Genomic DNA, 25,260 nt, shown 5'->3' with positions numbered 1-25,260 from the left:
ACCTCCCAGTGCCTGGGGTTGCTGTAGGGTTACTGGAAATCTCCTACGGGTTTGGTGCTCTAGTGGATATCCTCTTTCAGGCCCGAACCCGTTCTCACTTTGTGTGAATTTGAGGGTTGCACATTGTGCCAGTTCAGGTGCGCTGAACTGTTCAGTTCAGGTGCGCTGGTGCCATCCTGAACGCACTGAACAAGTTCAGTGCGTTCGGGATGGCGCCAGCGGACTGAACTTCAAAAAGCCTGGAGATGAAACCACTGACACAACAACCGGCGAAGGACCAAGCGAGTGAGCACTGTTCAATCCATTCTTCCATTCAATCCATTCTCGATGTCTTTACAGACACCTCGGTTCTCAGTTGTGACTATGTGACCATCACTCACCAAACTGGCCAGGGGTCTTTGGTTTCCACCCCTTCATCGGGTGCACAGTACAGTGCACAATCCGAAAACTACAGCATATGCTGCAGTTTTCGGATTCTTCCAGACTCTGTGTAGTCCAGCTCCATTCAGACTGTTCCCCCCCACGTGAGTCATTGTCTCAACCGGGAGATTTGCTTTGATCCCTGCCTCATTGGAGCTGGACTCGGCATGCATCTTGTCAGCTGGGTTCTCAGGGTTTGGTTCTCCATACCATCCATGGAGTGTCCAACATCCTTGCTGATGGTCTGTCCTAGTTCCTTCCCATCTCCACAGAGGGAACCATCGATTCCGCCACCTTCCTTTGACTCTTGCAGGATGTTTGGGCACCTAGACGTGGACCTCTTGTCTGCAGGGTCTTGGCATCTTCCTCTGTGTGCGGCGCCATACCTTGATCACAAGGCCCTCACTGTAGAAGCCTTTCAGCTGGACTGGTCAAGATGGGAGTGCCTATATTTCTTCCCTCAGTCCAGCTGTTGCTCCGGGTTCTGGCACGATTTGAGTCCTACAGGGAAAGGGTGATCCTTCTGGCTCCTTGGTGGCCGGCTTAGCCTTGGTTTCTGGTGCTTCTTGCTCAGTGTCCGAAGTCAAGCATTTTTCTACGGCTCCTCTATCAGATGGTAGAACCAGTGACATACTTTGCTGGTTCAGTCTTCTCGTCTGATCTTCATTTCTAGAGTTTTTGATGCATGTTTATTGCCATCTTTATGATGAATACTGATTAGGTGGACGAGTTGATGGTGCCCCACCTACCGTCTTCCTCGAGGTGACAGTACTCACCTATTTGTGCTTGAGAGGGTTGAGCTCTGGCTCTTTGGTCCCGCCTCTCAACTGTCAATCAACTGGTGTACAGATTCCTGAGCCTACTGGGCTCTATCATATCTACATTTGAAACTGTGTATGGAGTCAGCCTCCACCACATCACTGCCTAATGCATTCCACCTGTTAGGATGAGTATGAGGTGTCATGAGATGTTAGGATGAGTATGAGGTGTCGTGGCGTTCGTTTTGCCACTTCTTGTCCCTTCATTATTCTTCTGTGTCTGAGTGGGTGGTTCTCTTATTTCTGTCTTGGCTTTTTCTTGATTGGCATTCTTTGGTGAATATTGTCTCCTCATACCTTGATGGGGTTTTGGGAGTTCTTCTACTCCCCAAGCCCGGCCTGGGACCAGGCTTGACTTGAGAGCTTGGTCCAACAGGCTGTTGCTTGGAGCAGCCCACAGACCCACGTATCCACTACAGCCCAGTTGGTCTGACAGTTCTTGAAGAAAACTATGCAGTTTTTTTCTTAATGATGTCCACTTCTGGCAATATTTTCCCCTAAGCCTCACTTCATATCATGTGGCTTTGGCGAAGCTGCTGCAGCTTGCGTTTGGGGTCAATACTACCTCAGCTCTGTTTTGCGAGCTGTCTCGTGTATTGTTTCACCTCAGGCTTGCTGATGTACCATCTGAACCTGCCTGGTCTCTCGATCGTGTTCTTTCTTTAGTCTGCTCATTTTATGGTGTCCCCTTTGGTTTGGGATTTTTTGCTGAGTGGTTCTTGGTTTCTCTTGCCTATGGTTGTCAGCTGGGCAAACTTTGTGCTTTCCTCCAGCGTCAGGGCTTTTGTTCTTTTGGCCCCGTTGGGCAGTTTGTTTGTAACTGGCTCCTTTTCTGGGGAAGAATGAGTCCATTGGCTTCTAAAGGGGTCCTTGGGTTATTGATACAGAAGATGGTAGTGGAAGAGCGAGCCAGTCCAGCTTGTGCTGACGTGAGTACTATTCAACAAGGAGCCTGTTGTACTGGCTTGCGAGAGTATCCCACCCCTGGCTCGGCCAGCGAGGTGGTTTGAGAGTTAGCAACCGCCTTGCACAGTGAGAAGGTGACTAGCTAGCTTTCCCACCCTGACGGGTGACACCCAGGCACCCTCAGGGTCCATCCATCTGAGTTGAGAAGGTGAGAGTTCAGTTATGCATTGTCTTAAACCAGAAGTGTGACTTAGTGGTGACGAGCTAGTGGAATCTGAACCATTTAGCCATGTATGGTATGCAACCCGTTCTCGCACTTTCTTATAGTCAATATTGACTTATTAAATATGTGCATATGTGACATACAAATTTATTGTGAATATTTTAGTTTACCTTAAAAGCTTCATAGAAAACATCGACCTTACCTAACCTTCTTAGTATGTTAAGATAAGCATCTTATTGCTTCGTAATTACAATTATTACTTAGCCTATACTTATAATTGGTTAAGTAATAATTGTAATTACGAAGCAATAAGATGCTTATCTTAACATACTAAGAAGGTTAGGTAAGGTCGGTGTTTCTATGAAGCTTTTCAAGGTAAACTAAAATATTCACAATAAATTAGTATGTCACATATGCACTTATTAAAAGAAATCAATATTGACTTAAAGAAAGTGCGAGAACGGGTTGTGGTATGAGCGTGTATGGAGTGGGTGATCCCCCCCCCTTTTAATTAGGTCAATATTGTGTTAAAATAATAGGATGCCCAAATGTTAAATAGTAAAACCTAGTATTCAATTGCTGGAAATTGAAATAAATTGAAATAATTTGATTCAATAAATGTCTATGTGAAGAATGACAAGCTTGACTTTTGTTCAGTCCTCTTTGTGAATCGGTGTCCCCACAAGTAAGAGTTAAGCCTAGAAATAACTAGATGAACAAGCGAGAGATAACTAAATTAAGCAGTGTTCCTGTCGCATTGTTTAAGTGGAATTTAGATTTAGTTTGTGAAAGAGACAGGTGGTGGCAGCTTATATTAGAACATGTAAAGTAAAATTAACATCATAGATTAACATCAGTCTACTCTTCTCTACTTTCTCTCTCTACCTCCTCCTCCTCCTGCCTTTCTCCCTCATCCTCTCCTCTTCCCATGCACCCCTCGTTTTCTGTTGCCCTACAGACGAGTTCCCCCCTCCCCGTCCACGCTTTCTAAACCCTTCCACCCATTCCTTTCCTCTCCCTCCTTCTTCCTTTACCTTGCTTTACTCTCTTACTTACCCCCACCCCCTGTTACACCGGCACCCTTGTGTGGTTTTGGGATGTGTTGCAGCCGAACCTCTCATCTTTGAAGTGTTCCATGTGGTGCTCCCTCCTCCCTGGTAAGTGCCCATTTGTACCATTCTCTATGGATAAGGGTCTTCTAATTACCACAAGCTACCACAAGCTACCACAAGCTACACAAGCTTCACAAAGCTTCCTGGCAATACGTTAGTAATGAATAAATATGATTTTTTTTTTTTTTTTGAGATATATACAAGAGTTGTTACATTCTTGTACAGCCACTAGTACGCGTAGCGTTTCGGGCAGGTCCCTGGAATACGATCCCCTGCCGCGAAGAATCGTTTTTTCATCCATGCACACATTTTACTGTTGCGTTAAACAGAGGCTACAGTTAAGGAATTGCACCCAGTAAATCCTCCCCGGCCAGGATACGAACCCATGACATAGCGCTCGCGGAACGCCAGGCGAGTGTCTTACCACTACACCACGGAGACTGTAATTCCATATGCTTGTAGTTTCTGCACCATCAAGGTAATGTTTACAGGAGTACAAATTGTTGTATTCTTGTAGCCTTGAGAGGCTAAATAGTCCCCTTGACTTGGTGCCTTCTTTGGATAATTACTTATATGCCTTGAGAGGGCATTAGATATGGCAACATGGACTATGAAATGACCAAAGGGTCTAAATATCATGACAAACTTTTTAATGGACCCATCTTTAGATACACAATTACATCATTGACATCCTGTTGCATAATATTTTGTCCAGATACACAATACTATTTTTGGTAGAATTCAAACTTGTAATGAAGATTGGGCTACTTGGTTTGGATGCTACCCTTTGCCTAGAAGAGCTTCAGAAGCCCCACTCATCTGGCCTCTGGATTAGCAGAGCATATACACTCCCCACCATTCCATGATAAGGCAGTATACATATGAAGGCCAACGCTACTGAGGCAAAATCAGTTCTTATTAAAATACAACTTGAATAACTCGTCAGACAAATTGATAAAATGCCTTCATGTCTGTGGATTTATCCATGTTAATGATAATGTAGATATAATTCCCATCAGATAGGTAAATATTAAAGCTTGAAATGTATCAACTATCAGTCGGCACAACAGGATAAGGATGTAAGTAAAGGCTTTGAAACATTTTATTAAAAATTGAGACATTATCACTGTAGTTCTGATAATGTTTTGCACTCTAGGAGTATACTTATTCAGCCATCTTAATAAATATAATATTGAGACTTTTCAGATAAAATTTACATAAAATAATCATTATATACAGTCAACACATAATAAATAAATTTTAAGAGCTTTCAGTATGCCAGTACAACTGACATATTTCTAAACTCTTAATAGATGTGAAAAGTATCAATGACTTGATTCATACAGCATAGAAAGTTCAAACTTTTTACCTGAACAGGTAGTCTTATCCAGTATAAAGATATATGTATTAAAAAAAATACAATAGCAAATTTCTAGTTATACCAGAGACAGTTAGGAAACTCTACATTTTGTGAACAATCTGTCCATCTAAAATGCAACAAAGCCAGAAAGTTGATGGCACTTTTCTGAAAAATATCAAGAATGATGAATGGTATCTATTAAAATGTTTGGTAACTTAACAGCATTTATCATCCCTTCTACATATTAACCAAATTAATATTTGGCATGTTTTGTTAAATGAGAAAAATGCCCACATTACAAAACTTACATGAACAGCATAATAACAGACACCAGTGCTGTAGCACCTTGATCAAAATTCAGAAATACATCACATTATCCTCTTGGTTATATTCAAGACACTGACTTGCCTGAGACAGGTTTGAGGTTGGCTTCCTACTCATTATGTTGGAATACTGTACATCCAAGCATTTACTCACTGTATTTTATGTATCATATGATTCGAGTTGTTTGTACGCACTTAAGGTCGTGTGTGTGCAACTATTATCGTTTAACATTGTACAAACTGAAGAAAACATGCTCAAACATGACTCAGGTACATCAAACTTTACAACGTAGCTCGTTTTACAAATAGCGTAAGATTATAGAAGCACGACAGGTTCAGCAGTTTGAGTATTAAAATGAACTACAGAGTTATGCGACCAAGGAGAGTAATGTAACTGTACAGTAAATCCAAATCTAGAACGTTGCTGAATTAAAATGTAATTTCAATTACAATCTGTTCTTGAAATTGGCACTTTTTGTAATTATATTACTCTCAGATCAACCCATCTTCTGGTACCATTAAGTTATTAGAGCTTTCATTAAGGTGAGGTTAAACTTTTACGTATCTGTATGAGATCATTCATGACTTTTAGCATAACAAATGTAGACAGTCGGAAATCATAAAAACTATTATTATTTTTTCAGAAATCTACAAATTTTCTACTTTATATAGTATATAAACTGGTAGTTATGCTAATTTTTTTTTTATTTTTTTTTTTTACTTTAAAAAGAAACCTTTTATATAAAAAAGAGGTTTGGCATTTCAATGTGTCTGTTACTATTAAGTTGCCTAGTTGTAAGCATTCCCGAGAGTTTCAAAACGCAGCTAAACCTGTCACAAATAACTCCAGAATTGAGCAAAAGAATCAGCAATTATTAGTCCACGGGCCAAGACAGCTACTGAGCAGACATGATGAAATGAATCCACCCAAGGAAAAAGGCCATGTCTATGTAACTACTTTGGGCTGTTCACAAACCATGTTAATGCTAGATTAAGTATTCTCCCTAAGTTCAGGGTTCATAAAGTTAACTTATTATTTTAAAAGAAAATGTCAAAATAGTAGAATTTATGGGTATCTAGTACGAAAATTGAAATGTTTATCTGACAAATATGCCAGGAAGCACCGGGTAGAATCTATTACCAATACCAGCAGCTCAGTTATCCAGTAACTGATATTAAGTATGAGTCATTAAGAGAGCATATTTTGATATTTGTGCACTCTTTTATGTGTAATCCATGGCATTTGCTACAATCAATAAAAATTGCATTTAAAAAGATTATCAAAATGTGATCTCCTGCACAATTCAAATTAATCAGTTGCTGGACAATTAGGATACCGGTATGTACGCACTTTGAGCAAGGTTAAGTAATGGGTCAATGAGGTATATTCTATGCTCAGGTAATCTTCAGGTCTTAGTGTCTGAAGCATAATTTTCTAGGTTGCTCCTTGTGCTCTGCCCTTTCCCAGAACTCATTATAAATAATGTATAAAAACCTACCTGTAACTATTTTGTCATTGGGTGGGAATGTTTCATCGCTTCTGAGAAAAAATTCTTAAATTTCTTTACCTAGATAAAAACTTTAAATCTTACTAAAATCCTGTAGGTAAGATTAGAAACTTTCAATCTAGTTTAGCTACGAAATTGAGAATCTTTACGTCAAACATTGGTATACATTACCTACATCAACGACAGTAGGGACAAGTTAGGGGACTCCTAAGTGTTAGGCCACAGTAAATCATAATCTGTACAACACTAATGATGTATATTCATTGAAATTTACCTGCAATTCTTTGTACCTCAAGATTTCACTGAAATAATAAATATTGTTGAAAACTGCTATACTGTAGATGCATTTAAAAATTACAGCACATAGAGATGCACATGGAATCTGAAAACTTGGTGATGCAGATAGAGGTGCTCACAACGCAGATGAAGTTCCATTTCCAAGACGGTGCTGAATGCACTGAAACCAGTTTTCACGATTCCAGGACTGTTTAGAAAAAGGGATAAAGTACAATAAACACATTTTGATTATTGCACAAGATTATTTGTGTGATTTGTACCAGAAGAAAACAGTGCAATTATATACTTAAGAAATAAGAGCTGAAACCAAAAAGCAAACTGCGTAAAGAGATGAAGATGCTTCTCTAAGTAGTCTTGCAATGTTCTGATGCTAACAGCAGTACAGTGCTAAGGTTGATACAAATATTGAAGTATCTTATATTAATTAGTATGAATTATTAAATAAATACCAATAACTAAATAAAATCTCTATTCCAACATAAGTGAGTCAAGTCCTAAACACATTCCAGACCACTGGTACATGTTTTTTTTAACTCATACAAGCATCAAGTAAGTGCAGTGCTAATTAAAAAAAAATATATATAATAAAAAATTATTAACCTCTTAATCATTTTGAATTAATTGCATTTTATGCTCAATTTACATTTTATAATTTACATTTTACATCTTTTAAGATGACAATTTTGTTTCTTCTGATGAAGAGGTTAAACTATGCTTAAAGTGTTGCATGTTTCCATGAAACACAAATAATAAAAATTAGCTTTACAATTTCTATATCTGGTTCATATCACAGCCAATCACACATGTTGATACCAGACTTCACTCCTTGTGGGAGAACCTCACAAAGCTCGTTCGTGTGCATTAGCTCGGCCCAATATCCAGTACATTAGCAAAAAGTCAAGCAGAACAAGCAGTTACGAGGGTTATGATGGTTAATTTTTTGAAGTTATAAATTTGAAGGTTTAATTTGGGATACATAACTTTAATTTACTTGGAGTAAAGATGAAGACCAGCTATAGGGCTATTAAATAGCAAGTTGCTGTATAAAAATGGTCCCTTCTAAATACAAAACATTCTTATGAAGTCTGAATACAGTTCCCCATATATATTGTAGAGAAGCTGTAAGTGCCAATCTAAAATGTATTAAACTTTATTCTGCAGTGTAACGAGCATTTGCTTCTCAAATTTCTTTATACTCTATTAGGTTTTAGTACAAGATAATTCGTTTTCATAAAAACTGGATCTTTGAGTAGTACATCCAAGGCTCAGAATGACTCGTTGCGTAAAAACTGTTCACAATCCTACATCGTCAATACTAATCGAGTCTAACATCTTACTCATGATTCCAAACACATTAAACAGACACCGTTTTACAATATGCGTAATAAGGTAGAATACTAAGAATAGTTGCCCTGTACATACGTAGCTCCTATTGTAACACACAGACATACACGTGAGCATCTTATGAGCCTCATGTTAATACCAGGAAGCATATACCTGGCCATGTATGAACCTGAAAAATTCTAACACCATCATACAATGTGCTGCTTTTCCTTGGTTCTTAACAGGACACGGCAAGTGCTGGAGTCTTCTCTCATTTTATATAACCAAATTTTCTAAGGAACAATATTTGCCTTTATGACTAATTTATTAATTGAAATTAGACAGTAAGAAATATATTTTAGATCTAAAAGATCTAGTAGTAAAAATGATATCACTACTGGTCACATCCATGAAAGAAGACTATACCATTTAAATAATCATCAACTATCAGTCTTCAGTTGCAAGTAACTGTCCATTACACGTTCAGCATGAATTTCTTGCTTTTTATCCCCACTGAAGTCTAAATTGGTGATTATGTACCAGTTATAATAATTATTTATTATGTTAACAATCAAATGTACATAGAATAGTCACCTATTAAACATGTGCAGAGAAACATTGAAAGTGCCCATAGCTTTAAACATTTCCATGAAGGCTGTTGAGAATCTGGGTTTAGCTGCTGCTGAAGCTTATGTCAGACATATCACTGTCTAGAGATGGGAGAAGGAGTTGTCTAGTAAGAGAAGAAGAAATGTACAGTATATTCCTGTACTGTACCGAGAAGATAAGACAATGAACTTCCTTTGAAATAGAAGAAAATAAAGTACTCTTTGCCCTAAATAATTTTCTTACAGCAATCCTTATATTATGAGGTATCATTTACTTAAAACATCTACTTTTGTAATATCCACTCAAAACCAGATCCATATACAATACAGACACATCCCCAGGGCCATGTTTGAGAGGGGTGAGGTTAGCTGCCTCACACTCCTCAGACACCAGAGTCAAGTGAACTAAATGATCATCAGCTTCACACAGTTATCTGAGTTACAGGACATCCCATCCATTCATCTAAGTGTTCACTAAGTCAAAACGGCTGAAAAAGTACGAAAAGGTCACTAATTATTTAATAATTATATCAGTTAGTAGCTATTATGAATATTTGAATAGAAAAAAATAATCTCCAAAATAGGAGCCTAGGTACTGTATTGATAAAGTTGTTTATTGAAGATTTTTCTTAACTGTAAAGTTGTTTTAACAATCATGTGCTCAGAGTGAAGTATAAAACACATGCTTTTAAAAGTCTTAGGTTGTTTTCAATGGTTACTGTACAATACATATAAATCCTTATCAGTGTACAGATAACTGGAACAATTTGAGGTATTTCTTGCCAGCCTTCAGTGCCATTTCAAAACCTTGGACACGGCTCATTGTTATTTTAGATCGAGGAAGACAAAGGCAATGCATTTATGCTTTCCTCATATTTGAAGTCCAATCAAGTGATTGCAAGGCACACCTACTTTATATGGTGAGTCTTAACGTTTTTCAAATTTGCCTGGTGAATTACAGTGCTCATTCAGAATTACTCAGCTAATAACAATACTTGGTTAAAATTACCCAACAATCATAGTGGCCAAACAAACTTTCATGATCACTACATTTGATCAACCTGCTTAGTCTGCACTTAAGACGACATAAATGCATCCTTTCATGAGTGATACTTGGTTACATTCGCAAGTTCAACCTAAGTCCTGTTATCTTAATTATACTCTTTATTTCTCATTACTAGCCATGACTTGCATTTGTTTATAACAACTTAGCATCTAGACAAGAAGAGAAATATATTTACAACCATATTTTGTCATAAATATGGCTGCTTTCAGAAAATAAACATCATAAGAAACATCCTTGATAATCTGCAATTGAATCTTAATAATTAACAGCCTCTTACATCCCTGATCATGATCTCTGAGCAACCATGCATTACATGAGCCAATTAAGGAGATGGTTCATGATAAAATTTGATTTCCAACAATGATATGATCAGACCATGTAAGCTGCACACATGACTCAAAGGTTTTATGTCCTGCTTTCACGGGACAAAGTCAGTTTTATCAAGCATTGCATATGATTCGTAATTGCAGGAAGTTTGTTGCGAGTCATGCGAGAAATAATGAGACCATCAGTTTGACCTTATGAAGAATTTGGGTTACCATATCCTTCCCCCGGCATCCACGTCATCAGGGAAGTCATCGGACGTGACTACGCGAGGGCAGCGTGACAACAGCAGTTAGCCTAATTGAGCACATTCTGTAGAACAATAACAAGGAGGGAACAAGACACCTCTATGATATAGGTTAATTCACCAAACCTGAAAATATATAACATGTATCTGTTTCCATGAAGCTCTCACACCAGTGGCATCACTTACACTGTGGGCCATACAGACAATCTTTGAAGTTGGTGAACTACTCTAATCACAAGATCTGCTACACAATGGTAAGTTTACATGGCTTTCAATAACAAAGATTTTTTACACACACACTTTTCATTTTCATAATTACTGTATCTAGCATTATTCTCTCTCAAGAGAGCTACATGTTATCAAGAATTTTAGCCATTGCCAAAGTTTTCCTTCCTCACTTGTGCAAGTAACATTCTTTATGAAATATCTATTAAATTGCCATGGAACCCTACCATCTGCGGTTCATACTGTATATACAACAAATGCACGCAGCAAAAAATAGATATATGTATATATATATATTTATATATATATAGTAGTCCAACAAAACATAAGCCAATGTAATGATACCGAATACACATTATTATGCTTTAGTCTTGCTAATACAAGCAATCCATAATATTTTACTGGAAATCATCCTGCCTTTGTTATTTATATCTTACAATACAAATTCATAACCATTTCTAGTTTGTTACTTTTTCAAACTGATGGACTATCCTCGTACCCATTCACATGCAGGGGTACTCTATTCAGAATGTTGCATTCAACACAAGACACTGTACATGAACAATAAGCCTGTCACATGGTACTGTTCGCATCTGCCCAAGGCCTTGCCACTATATATACAATTCCAGCTATGTGCTCCAATTCCCTCATGAATGGTGCAGGACTCAACAAGCACACAAAAGTGCTGATGTTGCATACACAGAGGCTACCTTTCACTCTGTTCATGTAAATGAACTACAGGAATAGAAGTCACCTATTCATATTCAATAATACATTTGAAAAGTCCATTACCAGAACTGATGTCTAATTACTGATAACCATTACAGAATGATCGATGTTCTGCTCCATACATAATGTACATATTTATCTTAGCCAAACATATCTCTCCTTAGTTATAAGGCAGATAATACTGTATATTGCAAGACAGGCCAAAACAAATTTTATGTATAAAGAGTAAGTTTATATATCTTTAATAGCAACCAATAATTAGAGCTGATGATTGACTTTGCATGCAGTCTATGTGCCTCACTTCATGCACTGGAGTGCTTACTGTATAGGTCTATAAATGACTCTAAGTACTCTATCACAAGTCTTGTATTTGAGACTAAAAATATGGATATCATGGCATCATGTAAGTTTGTAAGCTGCAGTGATGCAGTTAGACTGCAAGATACACTCCCACAAACATTGCTTTGTGGCACCACTGAACTACTAAATGTTTCCAAAAATAAACAAATAATTATTAGACCCAAACTAGTAAATTGTTTAGTGAAAACAAGGAAATGTGTATGGAATGTCATTCCAAATGCCTATTCAAAATTTTTGAATCTTAAAATATTGATACTCCAAATAGGCACTCAGAATCATGGCCTTCCAATATAACCTTGTCCTAAAAAATAAATCTGTTCAAAAGAGAAGATAAAAAAAAAGGAAAAAACTAATACACCAACTAGATTGGTCAATGAAAGTTGTAACCTTGGCCACGTGATTTTATAAAATTCTAATAAAATCGGACGAGATGCCTCTAAGTGTTATTCGTAAGTCTAGCATAGCATCTATAGTACTGTAATATATGGACTACTATCGTGAAAGGATGTTACACCGATATACTTGTTGAAAAATCTTTACATAGATTGGGCATCTTACAAGACAACTGCAGACTGTAAGGGTTTATGGGATTCTACTAGCAATTTCTGTAAATTAATGCTTTTTTATTATGTTTGTCATTCAACTAACAAGATGTGAATTTGGATAATTTGGAAGTTCATCTCTGAAATCATTGAATTTAAAAATTCCAATGATATAGTTAATAAGCTATAACCAGCATATCAAAACATACAGATGGTGAAATTTTCTAAGAAATAAATGTTTTGAGTAAAATCACGAAACTGAGTTCATGTATTTTACGGCCAAAAATATGTTTTCTCTATTATTCCAGACAAAATCTCACCAGATGTACTTCTTTGTATGTTGATTTAGAATAATTGATAAAAAATCATAATATTTCAAATAATTCCACATATAATCAACATGCCCAATTGTGTAATAGGTGTCACAGTGTTCCAGTGTTGGAAACAGGAAGCCTGTTGGGCTTATGAGGTCCCTGTAGGCCAATATCTGACTTTTCCCAGGAAGCAACGCACAGCAGGTCCCTACCTACCCGCTACTTGTGTGTTGCAGGGTGAAAACAAGCATAGGAGTAAGGAAATGCACACATTCGTTTCATCCCACATTTAGAGTCAAACTATGACCTTCTAGCTATAAGCCAACTGCAATGACCACTGTAACAAAGATCATGTATGTAAAATGCCCCTGTAATTATTGTAATACCTGCTCTAATTCTATCATCTAAAAAATAATAATAGGGTGATAGAAGAAAAATGCTCAAGCCATAAGATTTTCTTTAAATAAACAATAAGAGTTTCTTTAAATGCTCACTCATTTTCTTCATAGATTCTATGAATCATCACAACCTTACCAGTGGTGGTAAAGGCCAAGCGTTAGCAAAACCGAGAGAAAGAACCAATAATGAAAAAAGGGGTGTACCATTATGCTCTTCAAGGAAGTGATTTTATATTCGGATACAGATATGTATGTACAGTGCTGTACATTATATGTATCTATTGATGCCTGTGTGTGAGAGATACAATAGTACATTTCTTTACTAACTTGAGAGTACTGTGTAGGTATACTATAATTTCAGAGTTAATTTCTATAATACTAAAATGAATATGAAGAAATTAAAAATAAGATTATCTATAATGGATTATATATATATAATCTATATATATATAATTATCTATAATTATTATATATATATATATATATATATATATATATATATTTATATATATATATATATATTTATATATATATATATATATATATATATATATATATATATATATATATATATATATATATATATATAAAATGATTTAAGCTACAAATTTAAGCTTATATTTAAGCTACAAATTCCAAGTAATTTTATCTTCAAGAAACGTACAGTATTAATGTATACATCGTATATGTATTATTTATTTTTCGCTGCAACAAGTTCACAACGCTAGCTTGTTGTGCTAGTTCAATTAACTTCCCTATCAAAAGCTTTTTAAATAATAAATAATTGTAATATTAGCATAAAAATCAATCGATTTATAAACAGTGTTATTTATGTTCAGTAACTGTTTACTCACATGGGACCCACATTCCAGTAAGCTGCTGCTTGTTCACTGTGGCCCCTATTACCTGAGTTTTACTGTAAAGAGGTTTCACACAAGTCATCGCACAAAGTTGCTGAAATGAAAAAATTTCCTTTCAAGCAACATCCTCTCACATAAAATACAAGTTTATCAAGATGTGGCAAATTCTTCAACTTCCTCTCGTCCAACCTCGTCAGTATTATATATTATAAAAGTACGTATGTGTTAACTCAGTAGTATATGTGTGTGTGTGTGTGTGTGTGTGTGGCCGAGCTGAAATTTGACTATTCTAAATATCCCAGCAGTAGTAAGCTCAGCATGTTTTATGTACTGACTGCAAAATAGTTACATGGATAACAAGAAATCAACAGAATATTAACACTTTGTATTCATGATACCTGTTGAGTGAGGTAGAGACAAGTATAGGTAGATTGGGAATAAACAAAAAAATTTCAAGCACATAAAAACCTGTACACAATGTTGTAATACACTTCAGTTGTTTAGTTTATGGCCGGAGTTGGATGTACAAATCATTGTCACTTGGGAACTTTTATATGCAAATTTCTACTTCTATGTTTTACAGCAATATTAAGCATCATATCCAGTTTGCTTCAACGCCAAAAATAAGAATTTTGCACACATGAAACTCCTAGAGCGAGGATTTGGGCAGTATGCGAGATGGTCACTATGATAAATGTCACATTGGCTCAAAGCTACAACAATAAACATTATCTAGTAATGATCTCTACAGCTGTAACATATAGCACGAACCCACTTGCACTACATATTATATATATATATATATATATATATATATATATATATATATATATATATATATATATATATATATATATATATATATATATATATATATATTATATATATATAACATATATATACAGTATATATATATATGTAATGGTCAAGTAAGAAATTCTCTAAATGCCCAAGAGTTAAGGAGCAGCTCCCAGCGAGTTGCCATGGTCAGGCTCGTGGTAGTTCGACAAGCTGTTTTCTGACTCGTGAAGAGATGAATGGGATGGCGCTGGAGACGTTAAGAGCGAGGAGATTGGAGACGTTATGCTTGAAGTTAGACTCACACCGACTCCACTGCTACCAGTGCTACTGTTGCTAATGCTTTGAATTTCTTCTTTGTACGGAAGGGGAGAGAAAAGTGCATGAAAGCCACTGTTATAATGGTCACTAAGAGGGGCTGGACTATATGGTGGTTGTGGATATAAAGGTGCATTGAGATATGCACCTTCATCTAAAGGAGACTGACGGTGATCTGGATACGGAGTTTCTGGTAGATGCTGGTCCAGCAAGTAGCTCTCTTGATTGGGGATGTATGGTGCCGGAGATGGGGCTAGGTTCATAGCATGAGGGGATGGGCTGGATATTTCAATGGGACTCTGAGACATCTCTAAAGACTGAGGAGAGTTCATAAATGTTCCTGGTGGTTTCATGTCTTGATAATGATTAAGTAGATTGTTGGAGGATGTAATGATATGAGTTACAGTTGAATTTGGACTATGGCTCATGCTATGAGAAATATCTAGCATAGTGTGAATAGATTGGCTCAGATTTGGAGACTGCAGCATCCCAGGAGATGATGAGGGTAGAAGTATGCTATGTGGTGACTCCATCATACTTTGTGGGGACATCATGCTCTGCGGTGATTGCAAAATGCTGTGTGGTGATGGCAGCATGGAATGGGGTGACTGTAACATACTATGGGGCGACTGCACCATACTCTGTGGAGAGTGACATGGGAGTGGAGGGGAATGGACAAGAGAGCTGCTTTCATGAGTAAGATGTGCTGGAGGAGCTTCAGATTCCATAGTCTGCAACATTTGTTTCATTTGTTCCAAGCCATTGCCTTGAAGCATTTGCTTCATCTGTTCAATATCCATTCCATTCAGCATCTGTCTTATCTGCTCACCTGTCAGGGCTTCCACTTTACTTTTTACATCCATGGCAAGAGCCGCAGTATTTTCATTAAGATGATGCACGTGATTTGTATTACCTCCTAATGCTGTTTTTTGCCGCAATGCCATACTTTCAAAAAGTTCAGAATGGCGACGTAAGCCTTGAAGAGAATGCATAAGACCATCATAGAGAGCTTTCCCAGATGTGTCTCCAAATTTCCAGTATGTGTAATGCTGCAAGATTCTCTGGTATATATCTTTGTTAGCATCTTGACCCTCATAACCCAAGACAATAATAAGAACAAGGAGGTATGCCATCCTTGAATCAATATTGAATTGACCAAGAGAACAAAGTATTTCTTTGAATTTATTGAATACCTCTGGAGATTGTGATTTCTGGATCATATCCAAGTTGGTGACCATAGGCTGAGAAGGACTATGCAGATTGTGGTAGTTGCCTGTTTCCTCATTCACGAAGCTTGAACCAAACACAAGAGCAATAACAGTGATATTCTTCTTTATTGCCAGACCCTGAGCTTGTGGAGAGAGTGAAGTAAACTCATGAAACTGACGAAGAAACCGAGTTATTCTCTCAGCAAAACGTTTGTATGATGCCATTACCTCCATTGGTTTGTCTGTACAGTATGGCAACTGTTGGTCAACTAATTTTATGTTACTGATTACACGTGTCAAAATTTCAACCTCACCCGAGTCCAAGTAATGTGATGCTGGATTAAAGACACGATCAACTGGCATAACTTCTTCTTCACTTTCTCTTTTAATTCCTCTGCACAGCTCTCTGACAGGACTCTCTTGTTTGGGCGAGATGTGATGGCGTTGGATGATTTCAGATGTTTGGTGCACTGTGGGAGGAGGAATTGGTCCGTACTGTATTGGTGTGAGAGGTCCAGATACAGGGGTAGATGGAGAACTGTTTGGTGATGAGCCAGTAGATCCCAAGTCTACAGGCTGAGTTGGTGAGTGGTATGTCAGTGATGAGCTGCTACTACTACTACTATACCGTGATGATAAATTTTTTGAGGAGGAACTATTGGAGTATGCTGAGCTCTCTTTAGAACATTCATTTGGAGAATAAGAGTCAGAGGAAGATCCCCGTCCACCACCACCACCACCACCACCACCACCACTTTCACTTCTTCCACCTCCACTGCCACTACTTCCTACACTACTAGAGCCCCCTTGCTGATACATCATCCTCTTCGTGAGTCTTGTCTTCATCAGCTGCAGGCGTTCATCTTCACTCATCACCCAGGACTTGGTCATTCCAATGCTCTCACATTTGGCAAATCTATTGAGAATTAAAAGGCAAATCAGATTATTTTACATAAAATCATATCCTTGTAAACAAATTATGATTAGTGCCAAAAATATGCAGGTGCCAAAATTAGCAGTTTGTTATCTTACTATATATTAAGATACTATATATTAAGATTTATGCAATAATATTCACAATAAATGAAGAAAAGTTATTATAGACAACGAAAGGGTCTGACAAAGGACATAATGTAAACAGAAAAATATATTGCAAGATTTTTGTTTTCATATTTTCACAGAGCATGTTGTGAAATATGGAAATGAAGAACTAATTTTAAAATAAATAATAAATTTGGTAATACTATATACAGGATAGAGTAGTGCAAGGGAAAGGTTAAGAAAATAAAACACTGATAGATAGAATAGATTGATTTAATAAACGTTTATGAAATTAGTCAATGGGAGGTAATGCTCAAGATGAGCTCTGGGGAGGGAAAGCTTTATGCCTTCTAACAAGGATAAAAAATCATCTGCACCAGTATCCTACTATAAAAAAAACTAAATGCAGTCAGAGTGTCGAGTAAAATGTCGAGCCTCTTTACGAGAGGAAGCTCGGTAGCTCTCCTTACCAGTGAACCTGACTAAGCTCTAAGCAACTTTGAGCATCAGAAGGACAAGTATTCACTGCAATTTGTTTTGTTGTCCCCCCCTCCCTTAATCCACAGAAATGGGCAAAATAGTCTTCAACTAAAACATCTAGTGAAGTGGTTGGGAAACTGTGCAAGCAGAATCTAAAACCAAAGAGAGCAGGAGCATACAGGACCCTGTTCAGGAACTCTGGAGCTTCTCCAGATACTAAACATTTAAAATGGAAAACCTCCTTCCAGCCCAGGACCGACTAATGATAAAAGATACATCACTTGCCTATGAGGAGGCAGGAACCTAATACCATAACTAGGAAGTAGCAGAGGAGCCAAACTCTGATCATCTGTAAGACAGGTCTAGATCAGATGTGTGCTCCCTACTTCGCAAAAGATATAATAACAACAAATTCCACCATGCTTGATTAGAAGGCAAGAGAATGCATTTGCAAAATGGATATGTCTGGCCCATCCAACAGAAACACAAAATGCTGCCTAACGAGGACCTGAGGAAGCCTTACACTCAAACTGGGATAGAGGGTAAACAATCTCTCTGCCCTAGAGATAGGTCCAATTTGACCCAGTCACCAACACTCAAGAAGGGAAAAAATAAACCAAGAGGCCCCCAAATTTATCCTCAGATCAGACACCCTCTGCTCCCAATAAGGAAGATGGGCCATCCTCTAAACCTGACCCAAGAGCTGACTTCAAACACAGGGTAGAATAAAAATGCAAAGTGCAGATAAGGAAGTCCTTAGATTTAGTCTGGGACAATAACACAAGCCATACGAAGAAGGGATAAGATGAGCTCCCTCCTCCCTTTAACCCTTTATTTGGTAGGGTCACCACCTGGTAGTGGCTAGGATAGCTGAGTGACAGTGTTTCACTTCTTTTTAGAAGGTTGTTTGACGACTCAGTGCTGCAAAACATCTTATGGAGGAAGCTTGAGTGTTTTGTGACATTTTTGTGTATTATAGCAAGTGGTTTGCCTCAGTTGCGTGATGGATCTTTGCTCTATACAAGCTCCGTGTCCTACTAAGGCGACAGAGTACATTTTGAAAAAGTTCCTGTACAGTACTCGATCGAGATGGAAGTCATCCAATGCCGAATATGATCATATTGTCCCTGGGTGGTTTGAGCCACAACCCCTAGGACAGCTTTTGACTTGCCAATAGCAAGTTGCAAGAAAATCTTATTGGTAATCAACAATTAAAGCTACTTTGCAGAATATAAAGGTGAAAACTGTATACAGTAGTTCAGCCATAATTAAAAATATTACAATCTGAAATTAGATAAAGGAGACAACTTAACAATGCAATTCATATGTGAAGCATTTATAGTCATATTTCAAGTGAAGCCGATCTATATAAATAAAAATGGAAATGTTCGTTTGTTCAAAATCGCTAATCTCCAAAAGTTCTTCATCGATTGCCTTCAAATTTTCACACAACGTTCCCTTCGCATCCGAGCGGGTTTTTATATACAGTACATACTATATAGATGTCACATCTGTGATGGGAAAAAAACTGCTTTTTTTGAAAAGCTGTGTTTTTCGGGGGGTTTTCATGTGAGGGAAATCTTTGAAACCTCTTTACTGATTGCTTTGAAATTTTTATGCAACATTGCATTCGAATAGGCAAGTGTTTTTACATACCTACTATATACATGCCTCACCTGTGACAGGAAAAACATGCTTTTTTTGAAAAACAGCGTCATCTGCACGACGTAAGAGCAATACACGCTGTAATCTCCGAAAGTTCTTCACCGATTGCTTTGAAATTTTGACACAACGTTCCTTTCAAATACGTGCGTGTTTTTATATACCTACTATTTAGATGCCACACCTGTGACAGGTAAAAACATGCGTTTTTTGAAAAACAGCGCCATCTGTTGCACGCAAGAGCAACACACGATATACAAAATAGGTTATGATCCAATTTCAATGTTTCTGATTGCATTGATAAATTGAATTTTCATAGATTTTTATTTATTTTTATTTTTATTTAATTATTTTGTGTGACGTTGCATTGGAATTGAGCTGTGTTGTTTACCATACCGTTCATGTCGTGGGTACAGCTTATTTGTTTCTTTTTTCATTGTTTTCATTTCGTTTTTATAACTGTTCTTATTTTTCAGTGCAATTGGTGGCGAAATTGAGCTGTGTCGATTGATCTGCATTTGAATTGAAATATTTCGTTAGTATTTTTTGTTTTGGTTTTGAAAACAAGAAAATGGACAACACGTTTATTTCACGGCTGGAAATGTACAACAAACAGCTATGAATCCACCGGCTACAACGTTAACCGCTATATCCGTCGAATATGAAGGAAAATTCAAATACGAACATGGATTTCACAGCGCTTAGTATTTTAAAAGCACAGAATCACCTTCTGTGGTTGATTGTGCAATAAATCCCTGAACTATATGTTTAACACATCTTTAACCCTGTCCATGGAGGACAGAAGAAAATGTATATATGCTGGTTAGCATTGTAAATGTGTGGCCACGTCTGTGGTAGAAAATAATAATAATAAAAAAAATTGCGAACTAAGTTCTAAATCAATTGGAAATGCCATCACTAAATCGATCTGCTGCTGCTTCATTCGATGTAGAATTTCGTCGTGGACATAATTACAACATGAGTGATCTGTTGTTGTATGTGTAATCAAATATTCCTAAGCAAACGCTTGAGCAAAAAGGCATTTACAATCAAATAATTCAAACTGTCAATAACGGGTTAGGAGAAATCTTCTTAGATGTGCCAGGAGGAATTGTAAATCCTTCCTAATTAGATTGATTCTGGCAGCATTTTGATCCCAAAATGGCATAACCTTAGCTCTTGCATCGTCCGGAATAGCTGCGACATTGTTACCAGGTGGAAGAACTGCTACTTCGGCTTTGAAATTGCCATTGAACATGCAATTCATTGAAACTCCCACGTGCAACATTTCCAAAGCATCCGGCATGGGAAAAGTATTGTAGAAATGTAAACTTATTGTTTGGGATGAATGCACAATGGCCCACAAAAAATCGCTCGAGGCACTTGATCAATCATTGCAAAATTTGAGTGGAAATATCAGACCATTTGGGAACGTATTAATATTGCTTGCAGGAGATTTTAGGCAAACATTACCTGTAATTCCTCGATACAAGTCCATCGACACTGTTGAGAAAGCAGATGAAGCGGTTAGTTATCCAACACAATTTTTTAATTCACTCGATCTGCCAGGGATACCATCACACGTATGGCAATTGAAAATCTGCGTGCCAATTATCATGTTGCGAAATATCAATCAACTAAATCTTTGCAACGCCATGCACCTTGCAGTAAAAAAATTAATCAGCAACGTCGTAGAAGCGACAATCTTGACAGGACCTTTCAAAGGTGAAGATGTCTTCATTCCTTGCATTCCTATGATTCCAACAGATATGCCGTTTCAACTTATGATATTGTAATTTCCAATTCGATTGGCGTTTGCAATCACCATCAACAAAGCTCAGGGCCAATCTTTAGAAGTGTGCAGTTTATATCTAGACACAGAATGCTTGTCACAGGGACAATTATATGATGCGTGTTCACGAGTCGGCAAAGTAGACAATCTCTATATCTCCACAGACAATGGAACAAAACATATTGTATACCCACAAGCATTGTGAAATTAAACATATTTGAAATGTGCGCTTTCTCTTTTCTTTCTTTTCCATTTAACCAGACTGGGCCACAGCAACGCGTGGCGGGTACAGCTAGTTTATATAAATAAAAATGTAAATGTTCGTTTGTTCAAAATCGCTCATCTCCGAAAATTCTTCACCGACTGCTTTGAAATTTTCACACATTGTTTCATTCACATCCGAGTGGGTTTTTATATACATATTATATAGATGTCACGTCTGTGACGAGAAAAAAACATGCATTTTTTTGGAAAACTGTGTTTTTCATGTGAGGGAAATCTTCGAAACCTCTTTACCGATTACTGTGAAATTTTGACACAAAGTTGCATTCGAATAGATGCGTGTTCTTATATACTTACTATATACATGCCTTACCTATGACAGGAAAAAAACATGCCGTTTTGAAAACAGCGCCATCTGTTGGAGGTAAGAGTAACACACACTGTAATCTCTGGAATTTCTACACCGATTGCTTTGAAATATTGATACAACGTTCCATTCAAATAGGTGTGTGTTTTCGTATACCTACTATATAGATGCCACACCTGTGACACGTAAAAACAAGCTTTTTTTGAAAAACAGCATCATCTGTTGCATGTAATAGCAACACACGCTATACTAAATGTGTTACAATTCCATTTCAATGTTTCCAATTGCATTGATAAATTTAATTTTCATAGATTTTGATATATTTTCATATTGATTTAATTATTTTGTGTGACATTGCTCTGGAATTTAGCTGTGTTGTTTACCATACTGTTCATTTCATGAGTATAATTTATTTTATTTATTTTTTCATTGTTTTTCATTTCGTTTTTTAACTTTCTCTTATATTTCAGTGATGATAACATCAGATCATTTGATGTTCCCAATTTTCTGTTGGGAACATCAGATCATTTGGGAATGCATCGGATGAGGGAGTGGGGAATGGTGGGGATGATGAGGGGACGAGAGTGGGGGATGGTGGGGAGGACAAGGGGACAGGGGAGGGGGTGATGGTGGGGAGGACGAGGGGACAGGGAAGGGGATAATGGTGGGGAGGACGATGGGATAGAGGAGTTTGGGATGGTGGGAATGAGGGGACAGGAGAGTGGGGGATGGTGGGAAGAACGAGTGGAGGGGGAATGGCAGGGAGGACGAGGGGAGTAGGAGATGGTGCGGAGGACGAGGGGAGGGTGGAGTGGAGAATGGTTAGGACAAGGGGACGGTGGAGTGAGGGATGGTAGGGAGGACAAAGGGCCGGGGGAGGGGGGGGGGAGAATGGTGGGGAGGAAGAGGGGATGGGGGAGGGGGGAATGGTGGAGAGGACTGAGAGAAAGTGGGAAGGATGCTGAGCCACAGCAACGCGTGGCCGGGAACAGCTAGTAATTAATATTGAAAAAAGGCAGCAAACTACCAATAAGAAAGTGTTTTAAAATTATACAGTATACCAAATTCCCAGTACAGTATGAAAGAACAAACCTGCAATATTTGCAAAATTTCCTTGACGCAATAGAAATAGCACACTTCTGGTCGCCTCCACAGCGGAAGTGCTTGTAGGCATCATTTTGAACTGACCGTCGGAAAAAGGCCTTGCAAGAGTCGCACGACAGCCCCCCGAAGTGCAGAGATTTAGCAATGTCTCCACACACCTGCAGAACAATAAATAATACAATTAAATGCTCAATGAGAAACACACTTAAAGTGCAAATTTGGTTTATACATTATAAACTTAATGCACGAAGCCCCATATATATATATATATATATATATATATATATATATATATATATATATATATATATATATATATATATAAAGGTGTTTAGGCACGTGGGGTTTGATCTCAGGGCAGGTACTACCATATGGACCATGATGAGCTAAATGCCTCTCAACCAGTGCCTGAGAGTTCAGGGACAATGATGCTTTGAGTCCATCATACTGCTTCAATCATGTCTCGTAGATATATTGTGCTTTTGTGATTTAATTGTAGATGTATATTCTTACAAGATATCAAAGCTTGTAAGATTTGAAGCGACCATATGCAGACGACGAGACTCAATAACGTGGCTGAGGACAGGATGCCCGAACCACACACCACAAGAACCTACATTTTTTTTGGTTCATTTTTTGACGAGTGGTTTGGTCATTTTAACTCACCATAATGAGTGGTTTGGTCATTTTTTACTCACCATAATGAGTGGTTTGGTCATTTTAACTCACCATAATGAGTGGTTTGGTCATTTTTTACTCACCATAATGAGTGGTTTGGTCATTTTAACTCACCATAATGAGTTGTTTGGTCATTTTAACTCACCATAATGAGTGGTTTGGTCATTTTAACTCACCATAATGAGTTGTTTGGTCATTTTAACTCACCATAATGAGTGGTTTGGTCATTTTAACTCACCATAATGAGTGGTTTGGTCATTTGAACTCACCATAATGAGTGGTTTGGTCATTTGAACTCACCATAATGAGTGGTTTGGTCATTTTAACTCACCATATTGAGTGGTTTGGTCATTTGAACTCACCATAATGAGTGGTTTGGTCATTTGAACTCACCATAATGAGTGGTTTGGTCATTTTAACTCACCATAATGAGTCATTTGGGCTTTACTCTCCCTTTGTATATGTATAATGGACTGTATACAAAGTGTATTTAAAGGTATCTCCTGTATACAGTAGAATACAAGTGGGGCTTCCCCTAATTCACTGGCCAGAGTAGTATGCTAAATTCAACCTGTTCATTTGTGAACATGATGATCAATAGATAATATTGTACACAGAAATCACAATAGCGTGATATATCAAACTGACTAAGGCGCACCTGGGAATATCCCATGCGTAGGTTCGAACTCTCATCAAGGCCCTTGTGGATTTCTGATAATACTGTATATATGTCTATAATGATCATTATTGAACACATTCCAGTCTGGCAGATGGAACTAACTTGGTAGGTGACTCTAAACTGGTAGATGTCAGACTCCTGGTAGATAACACTAGCCTGGTAGATAACAGTAGCCTGGCAGATAGCACTGAGCCTGGCAGATAGCACAAGCCTGGCAGATAGCACTGAGCCTGGCAGATAACACTAGTCTGGCAGATAGCACTGAGCCTGGCAGATAGCACTGAGCCTGGCAGATGGCACAAGCCTGGCAGATAGCACTGAGCCTGGCAGCTAGCACAAGCCTGGCAGATAGCACAAGCCTGGCAGATAGCACTGAGCTTGGCAGAGAGCACTGAGCCTGGCAGAGAGCACTGAGCCTGGCAGAGAGCACTGAGCCTGGCAGCTAGCACTGAGCCTGGCAGATAACACTGAGCCAGTACACGTCACTAACCTGACACAGCCGTACAGGCTTCCTGGAAGGCGTGTCAGCGCTGGTGGGCACAGCCGCTGGAGGGTTGCGGGGTACCACGGCCATCTTGACAGTGCCGCTGCCATTGCCGCCGCCACTGGCCATGCCTATCTCACTGTTTTCCTGGCCTCTGTGGGGAAGAAACAACTTTGTTAACAATATGCATAATGAGCACAAAGCTCTCGGCCACACTCGTGACCATGTTAGAGAAAGATCAGCCAGGCCAACCATCATACTTAAAATAACTAAACATATGTATATATTTCTTGAACAAGTACGACTCCAGTACCGAAATTCGCAGCTCCAGATTCACATTTCAGCCATTACCAGCGTCCGGTGCTCCAGTACGACCCCCAGTCCCAGCGTCTGGTGCTCCAGTACGACCCCAGTCACAGCGTCCGGTGCTCCAGTACGACCCCCAGTCCCAGCGTCTGGTGCTC

The 25,260-nt window shown here is 38.1% G+C and overlaps 1 protein-coding gene across 2 annotated transcripts in view; it reads right to left on the bottom strand.

The window, feature by feature from the left end:
- Nucleotides 1-14,871: 14,871 nt before the first annotated feature.
- The window catches only part of LOC123763138 (uncharacterized), a 180,599-nt gene continuing 170,210 nt past the window's right edge, over nucleotides 14,872-25,260 (bottom strand). For both annotated transcript variants that reach the window (XM_069303133.1, XM_069303134.1), the window contains 3 exons: nucleotides 24,803-24,950; nucleotides 22,944-23,113; nucleotides 14,872-17,203 (listed from right to left, as the gene is read on the bottom strand). In XM_069303133.1, the coding sequence (XP_069159234.1) occupies nucleotides 14,920-17,203; nucleotides 22,944-23,113; nucleotides 24,803-24,950 (2,602 nt within the window). In that variant the 3' untranslated portion in view covers nucleotides 14,872-14,919. The remainder of the gene's footprint in view (nucleotides 17,204-22,943; nucleotides 23,114-24,802; nucleotides 24,951-25,260) is intronic.

Source organism: Procambarus clarkii, chromosome 49 (genome assembly GCF_040958095.1).
Source record: "Procambarus clarkii isolate CNS0578487 chromosome 49, FALCON_Pclarkii_2.0, whole genome shotgun sequence".
Classification (NCBI taxonomy): domain Eukaryota; kingdom Metazoa; phylum Arthropoda; class Malacostraca; order Decapoda; family Cambaridae; genus Procambarus; species Procambarus clarkii.
This window is presented reverse-complemented; position numbering and strand designations above follow the sequence as displayed.